Source organism: Drosophila suzukii, chromosome 3, assembly GCF_043229965.1.
Source record: "Drosophila suzukii chromosome 3, CBGP_Dsuzu_IsoJpt1.0, whole genome shotgun sequence".
In the NCBI taxonomy this organism is placed as follows: Eukaryota; Metazoa; Arthropoda; class Insecta; order Diptera; family Drosophilidae; genus Drosophila; species Drosophila suzukii.
The window spans coordinates 10,016,728-10,037,837 of NC_092082.1; the positions used below are offsets into that span (position 1 = coordinate 10,016,728).

The 21,110-nt window shown below is 40.4% G+C and overlaps 5 protein-coding genes across 12 annotated transcripts; 1 reads left to right on the plus strand and 4 right to left on the minus strand.

Moving 5' to 3' along the window:
- The first annotated feature begins 109 nt into the window (after positions 1-109).
- Positions 110-7,697, plus strand: UGP (UDP-glucose pyrophosphorylase). Of its 2 annotated transcripts, none has more exons than XM_017078921.4 (8): positions 110-352; positions 5,009-5,195; positions 5,257-5,348; positions 5,918-6,264; positions 6,331-6,556; positions 6,620-6,758; positions 6,814-7,223; positions 7,288-7,697. In XM_017078921.4, exons 1-8 carry the CDS (start codon positions 326-328, stop codon positions 7,393-7,395), a joined length of 1,536 nt encoding a protein of 511 aa, XP_016934410.1. In that variant the 5' UTR covers positions 110-325; the 3' UTR covers positions 7,396-7,697. The 2 variants fall into 2 exon arrangements, with proteins under 2 accessions (XP_016934410.1, XP_016934409.1); XM_017078920.4 differs by lacking the exon at positions 110-352 and adding an exon at positions 1,151-1,404.
- Positions 3,639-4,979, minus strand: LOC108013207 (uncharacterized). The gene is made up of 2 exons (XM_017078923.4): positions 4,308-4,979; positions 3,639-4,253 (listed from the first exon to the last, which is right to left on the minus strand). Exons 1-2 carry the CDS (start codon positions 4,752-4,754, stop codon positions 3,771-3,773), a joined length of 930 nt encoding a protein of 309 aa, XP_016934412.3. The 5' UTR covers positions 4,755-4,979; the 3' UTR covers positions 3,639-3,770.
- PGRP-LF (Peptidoglycan recognition protein LF) lies at positions 7,656-9,841 on the minus strand. The gene is made up of 4 exons (XM_017078922.4): positions 9,625-9,841; positions 9,404-9,555; positions 8,327-8,711; positions 7,656-8,271 (listed from the first exon to the last, which is right to left on the minus strand). Exons 1-4 carry the CDS (start codon positions 9,761-9,763, stop codon positions 7,823-7,825), a joined length of 1,125 nt encoding a protein of 374 aa, XP_016934411.3. The 5' UTR covers positions 9,764-9,841; the 3' UTR covers positions 7,656-7,822.
- A 524-nt stretch (positions 9,842-10,365) lies between these two features.
- Positions 10,366-11,212, minus strand: LOC118877376 (peptidoglycan-recognition protein LF-like). Its single transcript, XM_036815917.3, has 3 exons — positions 11,032-11,212; positions 10,849-10,982; positions 10,366-10,789 (listed from the first exon to the last, which is right to left on the minus strand). Exons 1-3 carry the CDS (start codon positions 11,159-11,161, stop codon positions 10,397-10,399), a joined length of 657 nt encoding a protein of 218 aa, XP_036671812.3. The 5' UTR covers positions 11,162-11,212; the 3' UTR covers positions 10,366-10,396.
- An 805-nt stretch (positions 11,213-12,017) lies between these two features.
- On the minus strand, positions 12,018-20,904 carry PGRP-LC (Peptidoglycan recognition protein LC). 7 transcript variants are annotated; one of them, XM_017079227.4, is made up of 5 exons: positions 20,746-20,904; positions 18,110-19,089; positions 15,403-15,570; positions 13,593-13,747; positions 13,053-13,530 (listed from the first exon to the last, which is right to left on the minus strand). In XM_017079227.4, the coding sequence occupies exons 2-5, from the start codon at positions 18,918-18,920 to the stop codon at positions 13,120-13,122; spliced, it is 1,545 nt and encodes a 514-aa protein (XP_016934716.3). In that variant the 5' UTR covers positions 18,921-19,089; positions 20,746-20,904; the 3' UTR covers positions 13,053-13,119. The 7 variants fall into 7 exon arrangements, with proteins under 7 accessions (XP_016934718.3, XP_016934715.3, XP_036671807.3 ...); XM_017079228.4 differs by lacking the exons at positions 13,053-13,530; positions 13,593-13,747 and adding exons at positions 14,147-14,578; positions 14,660-14,811 and having other exon boundaries at positions 20,746-20,903; XM_017079229.4 differs by lacking the exons at positions 13,053-13,530; positions 13,593-13,747 and adding an exon at positions 12,018-12,717.
- Positions 20,905-21,110: the final 206 nt, after the last annotated feature.

The following is a 21,110-nucleotide window of genomic DNA, read 5'->3' on the forward strand; positions in this document are numbered from 1 at the left end:
GTTAACTTTCTGAGCTGTTAAGCGCAACAGCTGTTCTTTAGTGGCGAGGAAGAAGAAGCAGCAGAGAACGCCGAGATCTTTCAAAATTGGACCAATAAATTAATATCGTAGCGCCCGTTCTTGTTGTTAGTATCGTCGATACGGAACAGCGTCAAAAAATCTTGGGGAAACCAATTTAATCACATACAGCTGCGGGTTTCGTGTGGTTTCTCATTCGTTTTCCTCTCGTGTGTTTGTGTGTACCGCAAAAACAACTAAATTAGTGACGCTTAATTGCTAAATTATTCAAGTGACAAATTTACTTTAAAGAAAAAAAGGCCTTAAAATGTTGGATGTTCCACATGAAGCTAAGGTGAGTTTTTAAGTTTACAGTTTAAAATGAAGGGGACAAGGAAGAAACTCCCGTTGCCTTCCTCTCTCTTCCTCGTTCCAAGTCTCTCTTGCTGCGCTTGTGTGAGTGCAGCTTGCACATTCCAGCGTATGCAACGCATTTTGCCGGTTCCAGTTGGGCTCTATTTACGGGCCAATTTCCTTAGTTATAATTGCCCTCTTAACTCGTTTTTTTGCCTTTATTTTTCTTTGCTTTATGTACTGCATTTGCTTAGCGCTAACCTTCAAGTGACCTCAAAGTACGGGCATGTGTCGCCGCCCTCGTCGCTGTGGGTTTATATGTATGTAAGTGTGTGCGTGTGTCTTTTTGGGGAAACCAAAAAAATAAATATTGCTAGTATTTGTTGTCATTCGGAATAATCGTGGAATATATCTGCTGGATTCTTATCACTGGAACATGCCCCTGGAAATGTAGTAGTAGTATAGGCGTACGGCTTGTTTTTGTTTTTGTTTTACTGATAAGCGCCCGCTTCTTCCTCTTCCTCTTGCTCTCCCCCAACATCTACCCATCCCCCTCGCTCTTGCTATTCAGTACCACCGGCTTGTTGTTTCCTCTTGTTCCTTTTGTTTAATTTTTGTTTTGCTCAACACTCATACACATACGCATTTGCTTTTTCACATATATATACATATATATATTTTTTTTGCTATCACTTGTTGCTGGCTTCACTTCACTTGTCGCCGCGTTTTTCAGTGCCGTTCTGCCGCTGCCGACGTTTACGTCAACGTCACCGCGTCGCCGCTGCCGCCGAGAGTTGGAAAAATTTCGTATTGAAATTCAAATTTCGTTTGGATCCCAGCTTTATTTTCAATTGCACACTCGACCAGCGAGCTTCGTTTTCGTTTCTGCGTCTCTTTCCTCTCACGTTCTTACGTTCTTACCGCGAGTGCAAAGCAAAACACTACAAAAAGTTAAGATTCCCATAGTGAGATTTTATTATAGGCAGTAGTGCTCCATAGTTCACAATGCCCTCCGGTATCAGACCCATCGATGTTCTGCTGGAGCGCGCCGGTGTAAGTTCTCTAGATTCTACCGAGAATCACTTCGTAACGCAATATTTGGGCCAAGTTCAAAGAGTTATCGTTATGGCTCTTTAAACTGTAAAGTCGTTATGTTTTGTGGGCTACATAAAACCCATTAAAATAATCTGTAGTTCATTACCGAATTGAAAAACATAAAAATATCAATGTTGTCAATAAAAAAAACGTCAGAAATCTGGCAAACACACCTCTGTAAATAACTTCTTATCATGTAACAGATTTAATACGTAAATTCAAAATGTTATCAGTTCATGCGACCTACAAATAAAACAAAAAACTTTTGTGTTCTGGTTTGTATTTCCGCCAATCACAGAACTTTAATTGTTTCACCACTTAATCAGCTTTATTTATATATTTCCAAAGAAACCTTTTCACTCAAAACAATACAATTTCGTTTATAAAGGTGTTCTCGTAATCATAGCGAATTTCTTTTCTTGAAACTGAGTTCGTATCTTATCTGGAAAGCAACATCAGACAAGGGCCAAAATCATTTAATTTACGTTAATTACTGGATTCACAGACCGGTTGGTAACTAGGAGTTTAGGACTTCAAGTTGTAAGATCAATAAATATTGATCTGGGCTTTAAAGAATTGCATACTTTTTGGGGATAGCGGAAGAGTATTAAGGGTATTATCCTTTTAATTTATGTCCGATCGATATGAAATTTGGTATGTGGGTGGGATCAAGAAAAGCAAAAGGATTGCCTTCAGGTCGGGTGTCTTTATATTTCTACAATTTTTGTTCCCTTGCTATAATAGACTTGTGAGGGATTCCAATATACTCCTATAATCTAAGAGTACTAGGTACCAAAATATAAACCATTTGCTTGTGTGATCTTTAAGGTCTCCCAGTTATGAGTGTATTATGAAATGCATAAGCCTTTTACCGAAAAAAAACGGCGCCAGCAGAAGCATCAATGAAACGTTAGCAAATTATCTTGAGCATGTTGACCTTGCCGAAGTTCAAACACCTGCCCTCTGACTTTGGCTTATCGTTGGGGCTTGGGGCTCGAATGGCTCATCGGCGGCAAGTGCGGTTGCTTTATAAATAACCCACATGCAATCGTCTGGCATCGTCGTAGGCGCCGTGGGCGTGGCACGTGTTTTTTTCACTCTACCCTCTGCTCATTATACCGCCTTTTGCGTAATGATTTCGAAAAGTAAACAGCAAAATAAAAGCGATTGCAGCAATTATTTTGCATAAGTCAATTGCATTTGTCTGTCTTGATTGACAAGACATCAAAATGATCCGACCAATAGGTGGCGCTTCTCCTCAATAGATTGTCTTGTGGAGTTTTTCTTGCCTCTTAATGTTTTTGTTTGGGCTTTAGCTTTGTTTACCCCTCATATATTGGGTTTGCCATCTGCAAGAGCTAATGACAACCTTCTTTAAATGTCAATGTCAAGCCCATACATAAATTGTAAATATTTACCACACCATTATGGCTTTTTTTACGATTGCATATTTCCCAAATCATTATTACCTAGCTAATATTCGATAAGTAGTGGCCTTGTTACGAAAGGTCCGAGAAAAGAACTTGATAAGAAGGAAGTTAACAAAGTTGGTTGAACTATATTTCGCCATTCTCAACGTTCTTAGCATTATGTTAATGGTCAAATCTAAATTTGATTATCAGACCACGCTATTGTGCTATTGATATGACGAAAGAAATCACCAGTACATGACTTGAGGAACGCCCAGATTAAACGATTAGATCTCCAAAAAGTAAAGCAATGATGAGTTCGTTTAATTCCCTAAGATTAGTTATCAGGCTGGGTGATAATAAGGGGCGCTAGTTGACAAACTTGCGATTTAGCAAATTATTGCACAACTTGCCAGAGCAGTTGCATTTTTAGAGGTCGTTTCATGGGACATTACGCTGGGATTCTAATCCCGGATGGCTGAGGCTTATCTCTGTAATCATCCTTGACCAAATCGGAATGTCGAACTCATCATTAAGCGGTTAAATAGTCGGTCCACTGATGATGATCAATGGAAATTTGTTCAGCCTAATTTGAATACGTAATAATGTTTAAAAATAAACGTAATTATAGCTTCACAGTTCTGATGTAAGCATTTTGGTTATGAAATAATTATTATTTCAAAGATGATGTCTTTAATTTATTTTCCAAGCAAAACAACAATTACTTAAACAAACAAATAATTAAAACCATTTTTAAAGAAGAACCCACAAAGTGATATTCCTTACTACGATTTAAAAACTATCATGATTGTATTTCAAATAATTTCTTTGGTATCAAAACATAACTCGAATCTTTCAACCCTTTACCAAGAAAAATATTTCCGATTACATTATTTTATGAAAGATAAAGTGTTGTTAATCAAAACTTCCTGTAGTTGCATTCTTGGGGCACTCCTCATGATATTTCGCTTCACAGCTAGCACTATGATCTTTGAAATCTTGAAGACTGGGCAAATACTTGAAGAATATTTTCTTGTTGAAATAGCTATCGGTTTCCTCGGGTTCCTCAGGTTCTCCAGCCAGGCGTTTCTTCAGCGATTCCTGCATACCCCAAATTATGGGCTTACTTTTGCACATAAGAAGCTTAAAACAGCCGACCTTCTTTCCCTCATCTGGTTTCTCCTTGGACTCGATCATATCAACGATGTGTTCGGCGAGGTCACGATCCATAATATCCCTGATCAGTCGTTTGCTATGCCTATCGGAACGCTGCATAAACCAATCGATGGGCGAGCCCATGGAAAGGGATCTGGGGCGTTGGTCACTGGGTTCATACAGGGATTCCGAGGCATCAATCTTTGATCCTCCACGTGTCATTTGCATCAGGGAACTTCCAATCTTATGAAAATACCTTTAAGTTAAAATAGAAAGATGAGAAAGTTTTCAACTTACGGCCTGAGCAATCATAATCAAGGCATTCAGGGCTAGTGCTCCTATTCTGCGGGTATCAAATCCCACCATCCTCAGCATATTGGTGAACATATCTGCGGAATTAAAGGATAATGGAGGTGGTTTTCGCGTGCTGCTGCCCTCCCCCGGTGGCTCTTCCTGGGCATTTTCTGTATCCGACTCCTGCTGCGATTGATCCTCTTCCGGTTCATCTTCATTCGGTGGCCCTTGTAGTCTTTTCTGCACGTAGCTTACCAAGTTGGGAACGTTTGTCATTGATTGGCCAGAGAAGGCCTTGGCCACCAAATTGGCCACATCAGCGGCGGTGTTAATGCCAAACATTTGTCCAGCCATTTTCAGGCCATCGTTAAAGTTATCCATCACACCCGAGGAGACCTCTTGGCCACTCAAATAGAGTAGCAAACTCAATAGCAGCCAGCGACTTGTCATCACCAGGCTTGGGGGAAAACTGTCGCCGATTCAGAGTGATTTTGGTCTTTGGCAACGCCCTCGTCTGTGTGGCAGCCCAAGCTTGTAATTGGACTTACGACAGCTCCAGTCGAAGCAACAATTTTGTCAGCGTTTCCTCCACTAATTTTGTCACTTGAGTGCATCTGCCGGATGCGCTTTGCTAGCCACACTAATCGCTGTGGCTCGAAAGTTTCTCCGAGTGTAACTTATGATTTTGATTTATTTTCTTACAGGTGCGCGGCCACTCGCGAGCACCGTCCGACTCAAAGGAGTTCCACGAGGTGACCAAACGGGATGCCCTGAGGCTGCTGGAGCACGATGTGGACCGTCTGCTGGAGACCACGGAGAAGGCCCGTCAGCCTGCCCTCAAGGCGGAAATGGAACGTTTCGCCGACCTGTTCGGACGCTTCATTCAGGAAGGTAGGTCCCTTTGAAATACTCCTTAAATGTATGGTCTAAAACACAGTTATCTATTTTTCAGAGGGTCCCGCTTTGGACTGGAACAAGATCCAGAAGCTTCCGGAAAATGCCGTGGAGAACTACTCGAATCTTAAGGCGCCCAAGAACGAGCAGGTATGCAGAGGGCCTGTCCTTAGAACCCCCCAGTAATCCCGCCAAAGAGTCACAACTCAATACCGAAAACCATAAAAACCGAATCGAACTCATCCTGATGATATTACAACTCTCTTAATTTGTTTTACCAACTTTACATATTTTCATGTTCTTTGATTTGAATACTGAATATCTGAATATGGCTATGTCTGCCTATAAATACTATGCATTATCGTGTGTATCGCACCTAGAATGAGGTAAAAGCGTTTTCCCTTACCTAAACTTCTACGCTTCACGGCTCTCACTCACTCAATGTCTCTGCCGCTCTTGCTCTGTTTTTCTAGAAAAAATAATGAAGAAAACACGGCTCGAATCTAACCTAATTGGGCTCTGGACGCTTTGTTTAGATTTTGGACCTAGTTTTGTTAGTAGTTTTGCTTTAGTTTGTAGTCACACTGCGCTGTAGTACTAAACCTAAATGAAATTCGGCTATCACTGCAGCATAACCCAAAACCTCTGCTCTTTAACACACCATCCTAATGATATTCAATGCTTAAGGACTTGTAATAATCATTTCGATTTGCATTTAGATCCGCAACATGCTGGACAAGTTGGTGGTCATCAAGCTGAACGGTGGTCTGGGCACCTCGATGGGTTGCCATGGTCCCAAAAGTGTGATTCCCGTGCGCTCGGATCTGACCTTCCTGGATCTGACTGTACAGCAGATCGAGCATCTGAATAAGACTTACGATGCCAATGTGCCGCTGGTGCTTATGAACTCTTTCAATACCGATGAGGATACCGAGAAGATTGTGCGCAAGTACAAGGGTTTCCGGGTGCAGATCCACACCTTCAACCAGAGCTGCTTCCCGCGCATCAGTCGCGAGCACTATCTGCCCGTGGCCAAGGACTTCGAAATCGAAAAGGATATGGAGGCGTGAGTTTCTTTGAATGTCCTGTAATAATGTTCGGTGTTATAAAAAGATATATTTTCACATTTTAGTTGGTACCCACCTGGTCACGGTGACTTCTACGACACCTTCCGCAACTCTGGTCTGCTGAAGAAGTTCATCGAGGAGGGCCGCGAGTACTGCTTCTTGTCCAACATCGATAACCTGGGCGCCACTGTGGATTTGAACATCCTCAACAAGCTGGTGGGCGAGGAAAGGGCCAAAACTCCCGTGGAGTTTGTCATGGAGGTCACCGACAAGACCCGTGCTGATGTTAAGGTGAGCGATTGTTTAATATACTATAGAAAATGTGTATAATAATATAATTTTTCCTTCTCCCAGGGTGGTACTCTCATTCAAATGGAGAACAAGCTGCGCCTGCTGGAAATCGCCCAGGTGCCCCCAGAGCATGTGGATGACTTTAAGTCGGTCAAGACCTTTAAGTTCTTCAACACCAACAACATTTGGGCCAACTTGGCAGGTGAGTTAGTTTGCAAAATGATTACAAAACGAGACTAAAATGGAAATTCCCTTAGCAATTGATCGCGTTCTGCGTGAGCGTACCTTGAACATGGAGATCATCGTGAACAACAAGACGCTGGAGAATGGAACGCGCGTCATTCAGCTGGAGACTGCTGTGGGTGCGGCCATGAAGTGCTTCGATGGCGCCATCGGCATCAATGTGCCCCGCTCCCGTTTCTTGCCCGTGAAGAAGTCTTCCGATCTGCTGCTGGTCATGTCGAATTTGTACACCCTGAAGAACGGCAGCCTGGTGATGTCGCCACAGCGCATGTTCCCCACCACGCCGCTGGTCAAGCTGGGCGAGAACCATTTCTCCAAAGTGAAGGAGTTCCTGGGCCGTTTCGCCAACATCCCGGACATCATTGAGCTGGATCACTTGACCGTGAGCGGTGATGTCACCTTCGGTCGTGGTGTTTCCTTGCGCGTAAGTCTTAAATGTCTTTAGATTGTACTTTCTGTATGCTAATTTTGGACTCTAATTTTACTAGGGCACTGTCATCATCATTGCCAACCATGGCGACCGTATCGATATCCCTGCCGGCGCCATTCTGGAGAACAAGATCGTATCCGGCAATATGCGCATCTTGGACCACTAAATCAAATCCACTGCAATTGGATGTCGTCTCACTAACTGTAGCCTAATTTTCTAAGTTCTATGTAGTAGCCATGTTCGCGTTCCAAATTTCTAATTACGAATTTCATTTAGCCAATTGTTGTAAGCACAAAGTGTGTCATCTGTATATATCGTTAAGTAGAACCCAGTCATGGTTTTTTTAAAATCAAAAACGAATCGCAATATGTTTTCAAAAAAGTTAGTCGTAGTCGTTCGAATGAGATATAAAGAAGATAGCAGCTGTTGAAACTCAATAAAGGCATGTTTATTTCTATAAATACAAAAGAGATTGTGACGTATTCCATATGAGATATTTTCGTTGACATAAACTAGTTCTTAAATTAATATCACTTTGATAGATGGCACAGGGATGGCACTGGTATGGCTTCATTCCCCCTGCTTCCAGTTTTTTAAGGCTTTTCTGAGTCGTCAATTAAAATATAATCCTTGCTAATGTGACCAAGTTTGATGCCCTGTTGTATTAGGTCCAAGGCTAGCTTTTTATTGCTACTCGCAGGACCCACAAAGGCCACCACCAGTTCTTTGGGATCATGCCCATCTCCATCTTTTGAGGCCTCACAGCTGTGATTCCAGCCCCGGCCCTCGTAGATGTGCCCATCTCCAGCCGCCACGAAATTATAGTTAATGTCCTTATATCCAATGCTCTCGATATGGAAGCTTTGCAACAGGCGCACTCGGAAAACGCATTCGGCTTGGGTGGAGCAGGATTTAGTATTGGTGGACACGAATCTTACGCTCTGAAAGGGAAGTTCTAGTGGGGTGAGTGGTACTGTTGGAGGCTGGGCTAGCCAATAAGGCCTAGTCACGAACTTCAAGGTAGCATTGCTAAGGAGGCGCACTGTAAAGGATCCAAAAATAAGTATATTTGAATTTTTCTCTTTAGATTTCCTTACGTGATGTTGCATCTGGCGTAAAGCGAGGCCACTTCTTCATGAGTTCGAATAGTTTCTGGCCAGGACTTTCGGTGGGACTAATTTGACGGTGGGCATAAATATGATAATCTGGATGCAGTCTATGGAGTCGTACACCCTCATCCATTAATCTCTTGGCAGCTTCCATTTGTCGAGTCGATGGTTCCACATTCACAAAGGTGCCGATGAAGGCAATACTGACGGATATGGCACCGTATCCACTGACATGCTGACCCTGAATGTGCCAGCCACGTCCCACGTAGACTTGACCATCGCCTCCCACCAGGAAGTTGTAGCCAATGTCCACCCAGCCCAGGGATTTCATGTGGTATGCCTGAATGATCTGCATCCGGTATATGCAAACATCCTGGGAAAAAGTAGAGTTACGATAGTAAAGTTGAAGGTCTTGACATCTTAACACTTATTTCGCTTTGTAAGTTGACTAATATTTGCTAAAACACTTTAAAAAGTGTACAATTAGTTCAAGATAGAGCGGAAGAAAGGGGGTTTTTCCGAAAAGTATGACGGTTTGTGGCATACTTGGGGATTTTTAATAAGCTTTGTGGGTTTTATGATAGGGGGTTCACCAAAACATTTCGGGTTCCAATAAAAAAACGTGCTACTTTTTTCCAAAGAAATCGATTTTAAGATGATATTTGTTATTAGAAGGTATACTAACATTAGTTGTTGTATATGTATGTATTTAGTTAAATAACAACGAAGTGTAATTAAACTTAAAAAAACCAAAGGAATTTAATGACGCAATTTTTGCATTATTACAAGTACTCTGGTCAGTGGCGGGTGCACTATTTGGTTGTGGGGGATATAAAATAAATTTGTTGAGTTGAAATCAAAACTTTGGAATAAAATACATTTTTCAAATACTTTTTAAGGCGATATCCCCTATATCACCCTTCCGTGGATCTGTTCATGATTTTGGTCTATATCATAATTTTAACCTAAGTATCACGGCTTTTAACTAAAAGTATTTAATATATTTTAAATTTTCGAGATCTCCAATCTACTAAGGTATCATTAGTACTAGAAAATTAGACTCACCTCTTGTTCGCATCCTTCGGTTGCCGTATGGTGAATGATCACGTTGGAGACGGGCAGCTTAAGGTGCGGGTACTTTCCACTCGGTGGTTCCCCCTGCCATTCACTGCGATCGAGTATGTGCAGGCCTTTGTTCGGAGAACTCGTGGAGTGGGCTAAACCAGGTTAACAATTGAAATGCCAATTAAATTTCAATTCATGTTCGATCTGCTTAGGTAACTTACTCATCACCCAAAAGCAATAGCCGGCTACCAGAGCCACAAGCATCAGAAGAATTGCGCAGAGATAGAGAAGCTCGCGGGGAAATCTTTTTACAGCAGTATCTGGCTCTTCTGGAAGAGCAATTGCCACGGTTTTCTGCATCTTGAGATGTGTTGGTTGAACCCCACCACAACGATCGTTCCTCTCCAGACGAATGTCCGATCCCAACTGAACTGAGCCCGACCCATTAGCAGGTTGGTTGATTGTTGTTTACTTCTGTTGACGGCTGCAAAAAATCCCCGACACTCAAAACTGCGCAGCGGCTGCGCAGTTCGCAAGTTTGTTGATAAGGCGTGAGTGTACTATATATATTGCAAAAGCTCCCAAGCTTTATACATGGTGCCATTTTTCGCAACAGGGTGAGTGATCTTTAAACGCCGCCCCCTTGAGATTAGAGAGAGATCTTAGATTGGAGTGAAGAGTCCAAGAAATGGGAACCCCCGTTTGTCCAGGGGGCGTTACTAGCTCTTTGATCTCTCTGGCAGTTTTGAAAGACGGTAGCTCATCTTCACATCTTTGGGTCCAACTTATTTTGCTTTCCGATTTCGTGGAACCAATGTCTGCTGGCCCGAAAAAAACCGATTACAATTATCAGATACACAAATAGAATTCTTCACGATTTTGCCTCACTTTTTTTGGGGTTCATTCCGAACAAATCAGTTGTTTCTAGTATTTAATTTAGGACCTCTAACATGTTTTGTTTTTATATTGTTTTCAGTTTTTAAAGAAGTCGCATTAGTCTAAATGCCTGATAATAGTTGTCCAACGGGGCCACTGTTTCATTAACTCATATAGTTTTTGGCCAGGACTTTCGGTGGGCACAAATTGACGCTGGCCGTAAATGTTATAATCCTGACGCAACTTCTTTCGACGAACTCCTTCCTCCATCAACCGCTTGGCTGCCTTAACCTGTCGCTCTCGAGGCTCCACACTTGAGAAAGTTCCAATAAAGGCAATGCTTATGGATACAGATTCATAGCCCCTCAGTGGTTGAGCCCTTACATCCCAGCCACGCCCCTCATAGATCTCTCCATCGCCGCCCACCAGGAAATTCAGACCTATGTCATGCCATTCCCGGTCTCTCATGTGGAAATCCTGAACCATCTGCATGCGGTGTATGCAAACATCCTAGGGATAGCAAATAAGAATATAACCTTAAAAACTTAAAGTATACTTATTTACATTACTTTTGTTTCGCACTGCTCGGTGGCTGTGTGATAAATAATAACGTTTTGGGCTGGCAGATTTAGAAAGTCCTTTTCAGTGGGTTCCTCAGCTCCCCACTCATCGCGCTCGATTATACGCAGATCATTTCGGTGACCTGAACTTAACTGATGAGTATTTATGATCTTCAATTTATTCACACTTACTTCTCATCCAAATGTAGTAACCCATTGGTAGGGTTAAGAACAAAATGAGGAAACTGGCAAAGTACAACCTGTTGGGGCTGACTCTCTTTTTCCCATTTCTTTCAAGATCGTTCATCTCGGCATTTTCCATTTTGTAGAATTATAAGCAGTAGCCCAGTCAAAACAACAGCTGAATGAGCACTGAGGAATTAGTCAGGCACATAAAACAAATATATATTTACCTTGCAAAAAAGCTTTGAGTTTCTTTATCTGCAAAATTTTTGAAACAACATTATTTTTGTTTGTTTCAAAATATATTATACATGTATTTATAAAAAATGCAATATCAACACAAAAAATATCAGTAAACACACTCTATTGCATTGGTGTAAAAGTGCGTGTGAATAAAGAGTTTACGACAGCTATAGTACTTGAACATACATATGTATGTATAAATATCTATATATTTTTAATCACTGATTAATAATCAGCATCAATAGCAGCATTTATATATGTATCTGTAAGAACCTGTTTCAACTCATTCGTAATCTAACATTAATTATGGGCAGGGCATTTTTATTGTTTTTTTTTTGTTTTATTTTAAGGGACTTGTGGAGCAAAATAAGAATTTATTAAAATTTATATTTTAGAAAGAGATATAATCATCAAAGCATTTGCGTAATGGAGTTATCATTTTATTATGTACGTTTTTAAATAATATTTCATTTTAACAATATTTTAAATCAAAGTCAAACCTTCCTTTGCGATGAAGATAAACTTATTTACTATGTCTACAGTAAAAGTGTTCTTTATATGGTGTTATCAACCATTGTAAACGAGCCGCAACAAATAAGATAAACAGGTAAAATTAAAAACGGGGAGTCCAAGTTGGCTCGGCATTTTGCAGTCCAATTTTCCGGTTCCAAGCAGCTCCAGACAGCATGCAAGAAAAATCCCCCATTTCAGTTATCAGCTAGATTTTAACACCCTGACATGATAGAAATACATCAAGTTAATCACTTTGCTTTATTTAATATCACATTTTTTCGAACAAATCGTAATTCTAGCTAAATCGAATATGCCACACATTAATGGGAGAACACCTATGCTACAATATCAATACGAAAATGAATGATAACATTCTTATATCGGAGATGCGCATATCTTAAACTATTATTCACGACCAATGAGTCCAGTTGCCAAAGCTTTGGTAGAGGGCATCCGCCTTATATTGGGTAAGAGTTGGCTCCAGTTTACTGGCCGCCGTAAATCGGTAGTTGGGATCGATCTTTCCCAGCTTAACGCCGCGTTCCAGTAAAAGACGTGTGACGCTTAGCTGCTTGGCCGACGGCTTGATGGTCTGGAAAGATCCGATATAGGCGAAACTAAGACTCTTCGAGTTATAGCCGGCCATGTGGGCGCCCACTTGGTCCCATCCACGTCCCACGTACACGTTGCCATCGCCGCCGATCAGAAAATTGAAGACTATATCGTCCTCCTGCACCGACTCTATATCGAAGGACTGACGCAATCGTACTCGAAACACACACTGCGCCTGGGTGGTACAGTCATCGGAATTGGTGGGCAGGACTATGACCAATTTAACGGGCTTTTCCAGATCCGGAATCTTCTTCTGCGGCGGCTGGGCTAGCCATTGCTGACGCTCCACAAATCGCAGTATCAATCCTCCACCAATATTGTCCAAACCTGTCGATTATTCAGGGTTATAATCAGTTTTCAAATAGCATTTGTAACATATGAACATCCATTTTTAGTTTTGGTTAGTAAATTTAAGCGGCTTATCTTTTATAAAATAATGAAAAATTTAAAACACCACTTGTATAGGAGTGTTAGTGACCAATAACCAAATGAATTTTATTATTTAATCCAATTCTCATATTTTTAAACCTTTTTTTTACGAATAAATTAAATTTCCTACAAACATGCATTATATAAGACCGTTTCCTCAAAATGTTAGTTTAATGAGGTGGATAATGAAATCAAAAACTGATAGACAGTAATTTACTAATTTGGTGAATAAATAATCTTTCAATAAGTTTTTGTTTGCACCTTTATTCGATCTTAAATTTATAATTTAATAATTTAAATCTACTGAATCATATGCAAGTCGGGCCAAGTCTTTGTCAGATTGTACCAGTGTGGCCAGGTTTGAATGATCCTATAGAGCTCCTCAGCGGGCATTAGGGTTCCCGTTATTTGCCGATGTCCCAGGAGTTGGTAATCGGGCTTTAGTTTCTTCAGGCGAACACCTTGTTCCAAAAGCAACTGACAGGCCTCCAATGATTTCGGCGTTGGCTCCTTCCGTCGGAAGCTTCCAATAAAGCTAATACCAATGCTGCTATCGTTGTTGTCCCGCGTATGGGCACCCACGTAGTTCCAGCCTCGCCCCTCGTAAACGCGACCATCCCCGCCCACCATGAAATTATATCCTATTTGACCCCAGTTGAATGAGTCCATGTGCTTGCTCTGCGTCACGCGGACCCAATAAGAGCAGGATTCCTGAGTAAGAAACGGGTTCTTAAGTGGTTCGAAAATATTGGATATACAATATATGTACTTACCCTCGTCTCACATGTTTCGGTTGTAGTATCGGATATTATTACCCTGGAGACCGGAAGATTCAGGGGCTCTAGCGATCCCCTAGTGACCAAACCGCCCCAGCTCTTTATTCCGATCACAACTAGTTTTCCGTCGACATGGACATCGGAATCATCAACTGGTTCAAAAAGAGCATCTGTTTTAGTAAGCCTTTAAAAGTTTTATGAAAGGTCGAATGCAAACCATTTCGAAAACAAAATATTATCTTAAAAATGTATGACTACTGATATTTCCAAAACTCAAGACATTGGATTCAAAAAATGTTAAAAAAAATGATGTTTCAAAATAATAATCCAAAAGTTTTAATTAAACTACTAATTACTTTACAGAATTTCTGAAAAGTTTGCATTCTTTCCCTTCAAATTTCTTTAAACAGATTCATACATACATCCCTGGATCGCTATACAATACTTATAACGATCTATTTTATATTCCATTCAACTCAACGACTTCCTTTTTTTTTAATTTTCATGAGGGGGGTTTGGGGGAATGAGATCGAATAAAGTGCATCTGTTGATCATATTTGTACAGACTCTATTTACTTGTTATATATATAATACATGACTTATTAGATTTCATGTGACCAATGCGGCCACGTCTGGATGATCTTGTAGAGTTCCTCTCCGGGACTTTCAGTGGCGCTGAGTTGACGATGGCCATAGAGCCGATATTTGGGTGTTAACTTCTTCAATCGAACACCCTCTTCCAAGAGCATTTGACACGCCTTCAACTGCCGCTCGTTGGGCCTCTGCTTCGTGAAGGTTCCTATAAAGGATACCCCAATCGTTCCTGTATTATAACCCTTGGTATGGGCGCCCACATATCCCCAGCCACGTCCCTCGTACACACGTCCATCGCCGCCAACCAGAAAGTTGTAGCCAATGTGATCCCAGTCCCAGCTGTCCATGTGAAAAGACTGGACGACATTCACCCGCGCTGAGCAGACCTCCTTCGATGGGTAGTGGATGGATGTTGACATAAGTTATGAGTGTTACGAATGATCGGGACATGGAATATGGTATCTACTCACCCTTGACTCGCAACCCTCGGCGGCGGTGTGCGAGATGACAACCCTATTGACGGGCAAATTCTGCGTAGCGAGCTTATTCTTCGCAGGCCTTCCGCCCCATTGGGCCACCGTCACGATAACTAAGGTGCTATTATCGATCACATCCAAGTCGGCTGAATGGAGAGTTTTGGTGTTAGCAAATGTGCCAAGGCGACCAAAACAATGGTAGTGATCACTCGAAAATAAAGGTATTCGATCGCCAATCCTAAGTTTTTAGATCTTATCGAACAAAGATCTTAACATCTTTAATTTTTTTTTCACTTTACAATGTTTGCAAAACCATGCAAAAGAATTTCTAGTTGTTTTAAAATTTGATCAAACTACCATTGTTTTGGAGCAAATGTATAGGTGATACACGAGGTCGATTCACTGGCATATTCCATTCAATTGAACTTTAGGCCACACTCTTGATTCATGATTCACTTCACAACACTGATCAAAATGGATCAGAAACGCGCAATTCGAGCAGCAAGACACATAAAAACACACAACTTCGAATGAGTTATTATATACAAGATGATATTAGTATGGGTTATTCACATGCTGTTTGGGTTGGTGAGTTAGGATTTGGTTAGAACACAGTTGCCAATTCGATTTTAGATTAGTCGGAAGCTCTTTCGCACATATTGTGGGGGACAAAACTGTACCTATTGTTGAATTGATTGGAATATTTGGTCTGGAATCGTCGACATCGCTGTGCTTACTTTGGTTCAACGACTTGCCGAAGAGGTTTGTGGTGGTGGCCAGTACGATGCCTAGCAAGATGGTTGAAAGGACAAAAACCACCGTTATTGTGACAGCCTTGCGACCTATTGTGTTGGGCAGAAAGGGGCAGAGGGGTGGTGGCTGCGCCGGGTCATCCAGCTTGGAACCTGCAAAAATGTCGTGAAAATGTGGGTTAGTGAAAGGTGGTAGAGGAACCAGAGGTTATATCTCTAAATAAAGAAAAGATTTCTTAAATGTGGAATGAAAATTTGTTTTTGGAAATCTTTGACTAAAGCTTTATACATAGTTTGTTCTTGGCAAACCAACTTAAAAGAGTTTTTGAAATAAATTACATGGTATAAAGAGAAGGTTCTAGTAAGTTGTAAATTGCTTTTATGTAACAAAATGTAAAATGGTTTTAAATGGATAAAAGCCAATCTATCATAAAATTGACCTATATTTGACATCTTACGGTTTTCTAGGCTTTGTTCTAGGATCTCCAATCGTTTTTCATGTTCCCTCAAGGAGTTTTCCAAACACTGTATCAATTTTGCTCCAGTTATCATCTTGCCCAGACAGATGTCGCACTTCCACCTCAAATTGGGTACCCTATCCAGTACTTTAAGCTGATCCTCACTTAATTCCGAGCATTTACGATGACAGAACCGCCCACATAACCCATTATCACACTGGATATGACCCGAGCTATCCACGATCATCTCGTGACACTTTAAACATATTTTAAGCGCGTTCCTCGACATTGCACGATCGCTCCATATGAACAACTGAAGTCGATCGGTGGGTACTTTTCCCGATCCGTGCGTATGCCTGTTTAATTCTTGTTTTTTACTTTTCATTTAGCAAGTATTTAAGGCATACAAAAACACAATGCAAAAAATCCCCCACTCTAAAGAGGCACGCGGGTATTTATTGCCAGATCCAGGGGGATCACCTGTCTATATAAAACGAGTGTACCTAACTGCAGCTAACTAAATTTACACTCACTCGCCTGGTTAAACTTTGGCTTTCATTTCTTACTGGCGCTTTAATTATGGTAATTGTGAAAAGCAATGAAGTAAACAATGGCATTTCGGCAGCTGCTTTTGTTTTTTCAAGTATTTACCGCAAGTTTACACCGTTTTGATTTACGGCTTAAGGGACCTTGGATCGGCAGAGATATTTTTGTTTTCGTGAATGAAATTGTGTTTTTCTTTTGCACCATAAATAGATCAGAATCACAAAGGCTTAACATTTAAGAACAGGCTGAATAAATTTCTAATAAAACATGGCTTTCAGGGATTCCCAATTCTTTTCGAGCAATAGCTACCCTCATGAATATAAGGCCCCACCTGTGTTTTATGGGAGACCAATTTCGGTTCGTGATTTTCCATACAAACTAATGAATTTTAATAAGCTTCAAGTCAAAAAAAACTATCTTCGTGTGAAACTCTCTTTATAAAATTGTACAACTAAGTACATATTTAATATTTTAAGTAAATGAGTTATATACTTTGTGGGTAGGATTTTCTGAATGATTAAAAAATGATGGAAACTTTTTGTTCATAAAATAATCAAAATGAATTTTTTCTCAATTTCTTTTAATAGGCATTCTTTTGAAAACTTCTGTGGCCTTGAGCAATTAAATGCATTTGTGTTGTTATTCTAGTACAATGTACGATTTGTTCTATGCGTATCTCATGAGTTTTGGAGCTTTGTGGGCCATCTGCTAATCTACCATTCACAGCACGGTCGTTAGACTAGGCCAATTGTCTGATTGTCCGACTGTGCTGGATAAACAAATCGCCACACACGCTCAGTATCGGCCAATAAAGCAAACAAAACGGAGGCAAGGTGAAGATAGAAAAGGAATGTACACAAAGCCAGCAGGAAATAGCAACGATAATCTATATGTTAAGGATATATAGTGAAAAAAAGAGATAATTTATATATGTTGGTTGTACCATAATATTGAGTAAAATATTTAATAGGAAATAGAACATTAGAAAGAAAATGATTGTAGACATCGTAATAGCATCATATCATCAGTTAAATATAAAACATCGTAATAGCATCATATCATCAGTTAAATATAAAACATGAAATTGGAATGAAAATTGTAGGATCGGGAAATAAACCATATTGTAGATATCAAAACAAACATACATAAGTACCTACAAATTGCACTCCTATGTCTTTAACTTTAGGGTAAACAATTGAATCGGAAATATAAAATTGAAAAGAACAACATTAATATAAAAAAAATTAATAAAAATATTGTATCCATCATTCTAAAAGTCATTTTTATATAATTAGCATTGAGTTAAAGATTTAATGGGATTTCCATTGATCGTACAAATATAGAAATTGTATCGGTACAAATTTCACTCATAAATTTATACCCTTTACCTGTACAGTAAAAGAATACCTATACTACATTCGTCGGAAATATCAATGTCTATCTTCATGTCAAAAATTGTTCAAATCGGACCATCCATGAAAAAGTTATAAGCAAATAAAGAAATGGGCGCTAGGTGGCGCCGTTGCGGGCTGTGCAATAGTGAAAAGCCGCTTTGCTGCATATCTGCATCTCTCTCGCACTCCCCTTAGCTGAGTAACGGGTATTTTATAGTCGTTTTCTCTTGTTTTACAAAAAAATTCTAACTTTTCCTAAACTGTAATAATATTTCGAACCTTTATATGACTTACCCGGCGCATTGCCATTTGCGGTGACGCCACCATTGAAGGCGGGATTATCCTGTCCCCCACCGGGTCCTTCGCCCGCTTTCCACTTGTCCCGATTGTCGATGAGAAACTGTTGTATCGTCACGGGTCCCTCGTAGAAGTGCTTATCACCGAAGGTCACATCCGTGGAGTTGGTTAGCGCAATGCTACCGATTCCCTGGGTTGCTCCGCCCGCCGGAGAAGTGGGCGTGGCCAGGGCCAGATTGCCATTCAATATCTGCTTGGCGACGACACCAGCTTCTAGGGGATTTGGAGGTGGGACTTCCGCCTGACCCGGCGCCACCTGACGACTGATCACCGTTAGACCCTGGTTAAGGTCGCGCAGGTTGGAACTGTTGGGCGGGTAGGTGACCTGGTGACCCAGCTTCTGCACCGTATAATCCTCGGCATCGCCCTCCGAGTCACTATCAATACAACTGGAGTCGATGGCATTCTCATCGATGGACACAATGGAAATGGTTGTACTTCGTATAGAAACCGTCGGCGATGATGAAGTCTTTCCAGCTTTTTCCTTTGTTATATTCACGGTGTGCTCGATGCTGATACGCTTGGGTTCCGTTTTCGCTTCCGATTTTGATTGGGACTGCCCTTCGTCCGTCCCCCGATCTTTGTTCTCCTTCTTCGGCCGGAAAGATGCCGCATTATCATTTAGTATAACACCCGAATCCGTGGACGAAGTACTACAGTTTTTTGGAGTCGACGGATCGATTTGTCTACGTTTCGTATTGGGACATTGGTTCATTTCCGTTTCATTGCTACTATGCATGTCGGGCATTCAGAACAGTCACGTAACCAGATATTTATTTCTTCTGGATCTCGGAACTTTTTGTGTTGGCCTTCCTATTTAGCAGATTGGGTAGAACATTTTCGCTGAGGGATTTGTTTTTATTATGGCGGATCGGCTGACTGGGCGCAGCTCTACGCAAACATCACATAATGAGCATCTGCAAATAGGAATACGTTTTTTTTTTATTCCCGGTTAACTGGTTGATAATAAGCAAGTTAAACGATAAATTTCGAAGAAAGTCTTTGTTTGAAATGGGTTTAAATGGATCTAGTTGTGAACTTGCACTCTGGGTTCTTTGGGTTTATTGTATTAAATGTTATAGATAAAATGTTTTTAAGAAGTTTGATTTACATATGTCTTGGCTTTCAAGGAAACTAAATTGTTTTATTTAGTTTTAAAATGATTGATAAACAAGTGGGTTTATGTTATAGTTTCACTTTATCAAAGGAAATTGATAAAACATTTTTTAATTTTTTTAAATTTATTTTTAGAACTTGTTATTAATTTTTTGCACCACTTTTTAAATTTTTATATTTGATTATTTCGCTTAAAATAATTATTTTGTCGATATCACAGTCCATTAGAGCATTCTATTTGCCGGCTTCATTGTGCTTTATAAGTCTTATTATCACTTTTAGTTCATGTATACACGATTGCTGATAAACTCTATTGCTTGAGGGCCCGTCTATAGACTTTTTAAAAGGCGAATAAAAAGCCGTGCGGCTGCTGTGTAGCAAGTTTGTCTAATTGAGACTTACGGGTTTCGAATAGTGCTCGGATATATTCAGTTTATATTGTATACCCCTCAATACGATTCGTAAAGTTGGTCAATACTCTCTCACGAAAGCAAGGCTTATGCAAATTAGCTATAATTATTGACGTAGTAAATTTACTTAAGTGGATTCCGAGAAATACGAAGCACAAGGCACACTTGCTACTAACTGCAAGCTACAAGGGGGTACTATATATACTTAATTTTGGATATTCGAAAGTCTCAAGAGTGACGTCTTCAAATGGTTTAAAGGTCATCATGGACTTATCGCATGGAAGATACTAAAGTTCATCAAAAGGTGTGTCAAATGCAAGACAGTAACTCTCTTTTATAGAGTTCTAAGAATTCTGATAAACCCGAAAGAATATTGAATGGGTAATGGAATGGGGGGTTCGAGGGATCCGTCGACTATATATGTTAGTACCGATGTGCTAGAGTTGGCACAGAGCGCGCTTTTGAGATAACACGAAATGGAATATGGAATACCGAATACCGAATACCATATACCATATAACGAACAACGACAACGGCTACAAATGAGGAACGGAATGGCAGTTCGAGTTTACTGAGCGCACCAATACACGGACATTTGAGCGGCGGCCATTGTCACTAACACACACACACACACACACACACTGAGCGTTATAATATGGGTATCTCTTTGTTGTTTGTAGGGCTCCGTCGTCTGGAGAATCGATAATAATTAACAACTCTGTTGTTTTACGTGTTTTTCAAAATTATCATTAAATATGGCCTATGTGCAAATTAATTGATTTTTGATCGGTGTTTCGATAGCTTGGTTTTCCAGCTATAATTTCGATTTCTTTTGGAATTTCAGAAGGGTAATTAACATTCCATGGAAAATAAACGTTTTGTAAACAGCATTCCCTGAAATAGAACTAGTTTTTATTTAAGCACAGATTTAATTGATCAATTATTTGTAATTTGTTGACATAATTTTGGGTGCTTTAACCGTATAAAATTAGGGTTTTTTGAGGTGTGTAATACTCTCTATATATAAATTTTGCATTTTTTACGCACTTCCAATTGCCGACAAAACCGATGCAGCACGTAAATATTTGAGCGTCTATACTATATAAAAAACTTGTAAGTTCAACTTTTTTATATTTTTCGCGCCAATTCCGAATGGTTGAGCAGCGGCGCGTTCGAGTGACTCTGATCAACTGAGCGGCGATCAAATGGCGGAGGCCTGAAAAGCTGGAGCGTCTAAAATATCGCCATGCGGGAGCGTGTGAGAAAGAGAGAGACCGGAGCGACGAGAAAATAGAGAGGGACAGGGAGAGCTGTCTGGTCGGATTTTTATTATTTAACCAAAGCGGTTTGATTTGAGTCTGATTTTGAGGCAGTCCAACTCGTTGCAAATTAGCATTTTAATAAATGCTTTT

What these genes read in the sequence shown, in the direction of transcription:
- PGRP-LF (XM_017078922.4), bottom strand. Translation starts at nt 9,763, where the DNA reads ATGCAGAAAACCGTGGCAATTGCTCTTCCAGAAGAGCCAGATACTGCT. An exon ending in CCGAAGGATGCGAACAAGAG is followed by an intron (nt 8,712 to 9,403) that starts GTGAGTCTAATT and finishes ACTTTTTCCCAG; the next exon opens with GATGTTTGCATATACCGGAT. An exon ending in TACGCCAGATGCAACATCAC is followed by an intron (nt 8,272 to 8,326) that starts GTAAGGAAATCT and finishes GATCCTTTACAG; the next exon opens with TGCGCCTCCTTAGCAATGCT.
- LOC118877376 (XM_036815917.3), bottom strand. Translation starts at nt 11,161, where the DNA reads ATGGAAAATGCCGAGATGAACGATCTTGAAAGAAATGGGAAAAAGAGA. An exon ending in TTACTACATTTGGATGAGAA is followed by an intron (nt 10,983 to 11,031) that starts GTAAGTGTGAAT and finishes AGTTAAGTTCAG; the next exon opens with GTCACCGAAATGATCTGCGT. An exon ending in CCGAGCAGTGCGAAACAAAA is followed by an intron (nt 10,790 to 10,848) that starts GTAATGTAAATA and finishes TGCTATCCCTAG; the next exon opens with GATGTTTGCATACACCGCAT.
- LOC108013207 (XM_017078923.4), bottom strand. Translation starts at nt 4,754, where the DNA reads ATGACAAGTCGCTGGCTGCTATTGAGTTTGCTACTCTATTTGAGTGGC. An exon ending in TGATTATGATTGCTCAGGCC is followed by an intron (nt 4,254 to 4,307) that starts GTAAGTTGAAAA and finishes TATTTTCATAAG; the next exon opens with ATTGGAAGTTCCCTGATGCA.
- UGP (XM_017078920.4), top strand. Translation starts at nt 1,357, where the DNA reads ATGCCCTCCGGTATCAGACCCATCGATGTTCTGCTGGAGCGCGCCGGT. An exon ending in AGACCCGTGCTGATGTTAAG is followed by an intron (nt 6,557 to 6,619) that starts GTGAGCGATTGT and finishes TCCTTCTCCCAG; the next exon opens with GGTGGTACTCTCATTCAAAT. An exon ending in CATTTGGGCCAACTTGGCAG is followed by an intron (nt 6,759 to 6,813) that starts GTGAGTTAGTTT and finishes AAATTCCCTTAG; the next exon opens with CAATTGATCGCGTTCTGCGT.
- PGRP-LC (XM_017079226.4), bottom strand. Translation starts at nt 18,920, where the DNA reads ATGCCCGACATGCATAGTAGCAATGAAACGGAAATGAACCAATGTCCC. An exon ending in CGCAAATGGCAATGCGCCGG is followed by an intron (nt 15,571 to 18,109) that starts GTAAGTCATATA and finishes ACATTTTTGCAG; the next exon opens with GTTCCAAGCTGGATGACCCG. An exon ending in TCCAATCAATTCAACAATAG is followed by an intron (nt 12,718 to 15,345) that starts GTACAGTTTTGT and finishes AATAATCGACAG; the next exon opens with GTTTGGACAATATTGGTGGA.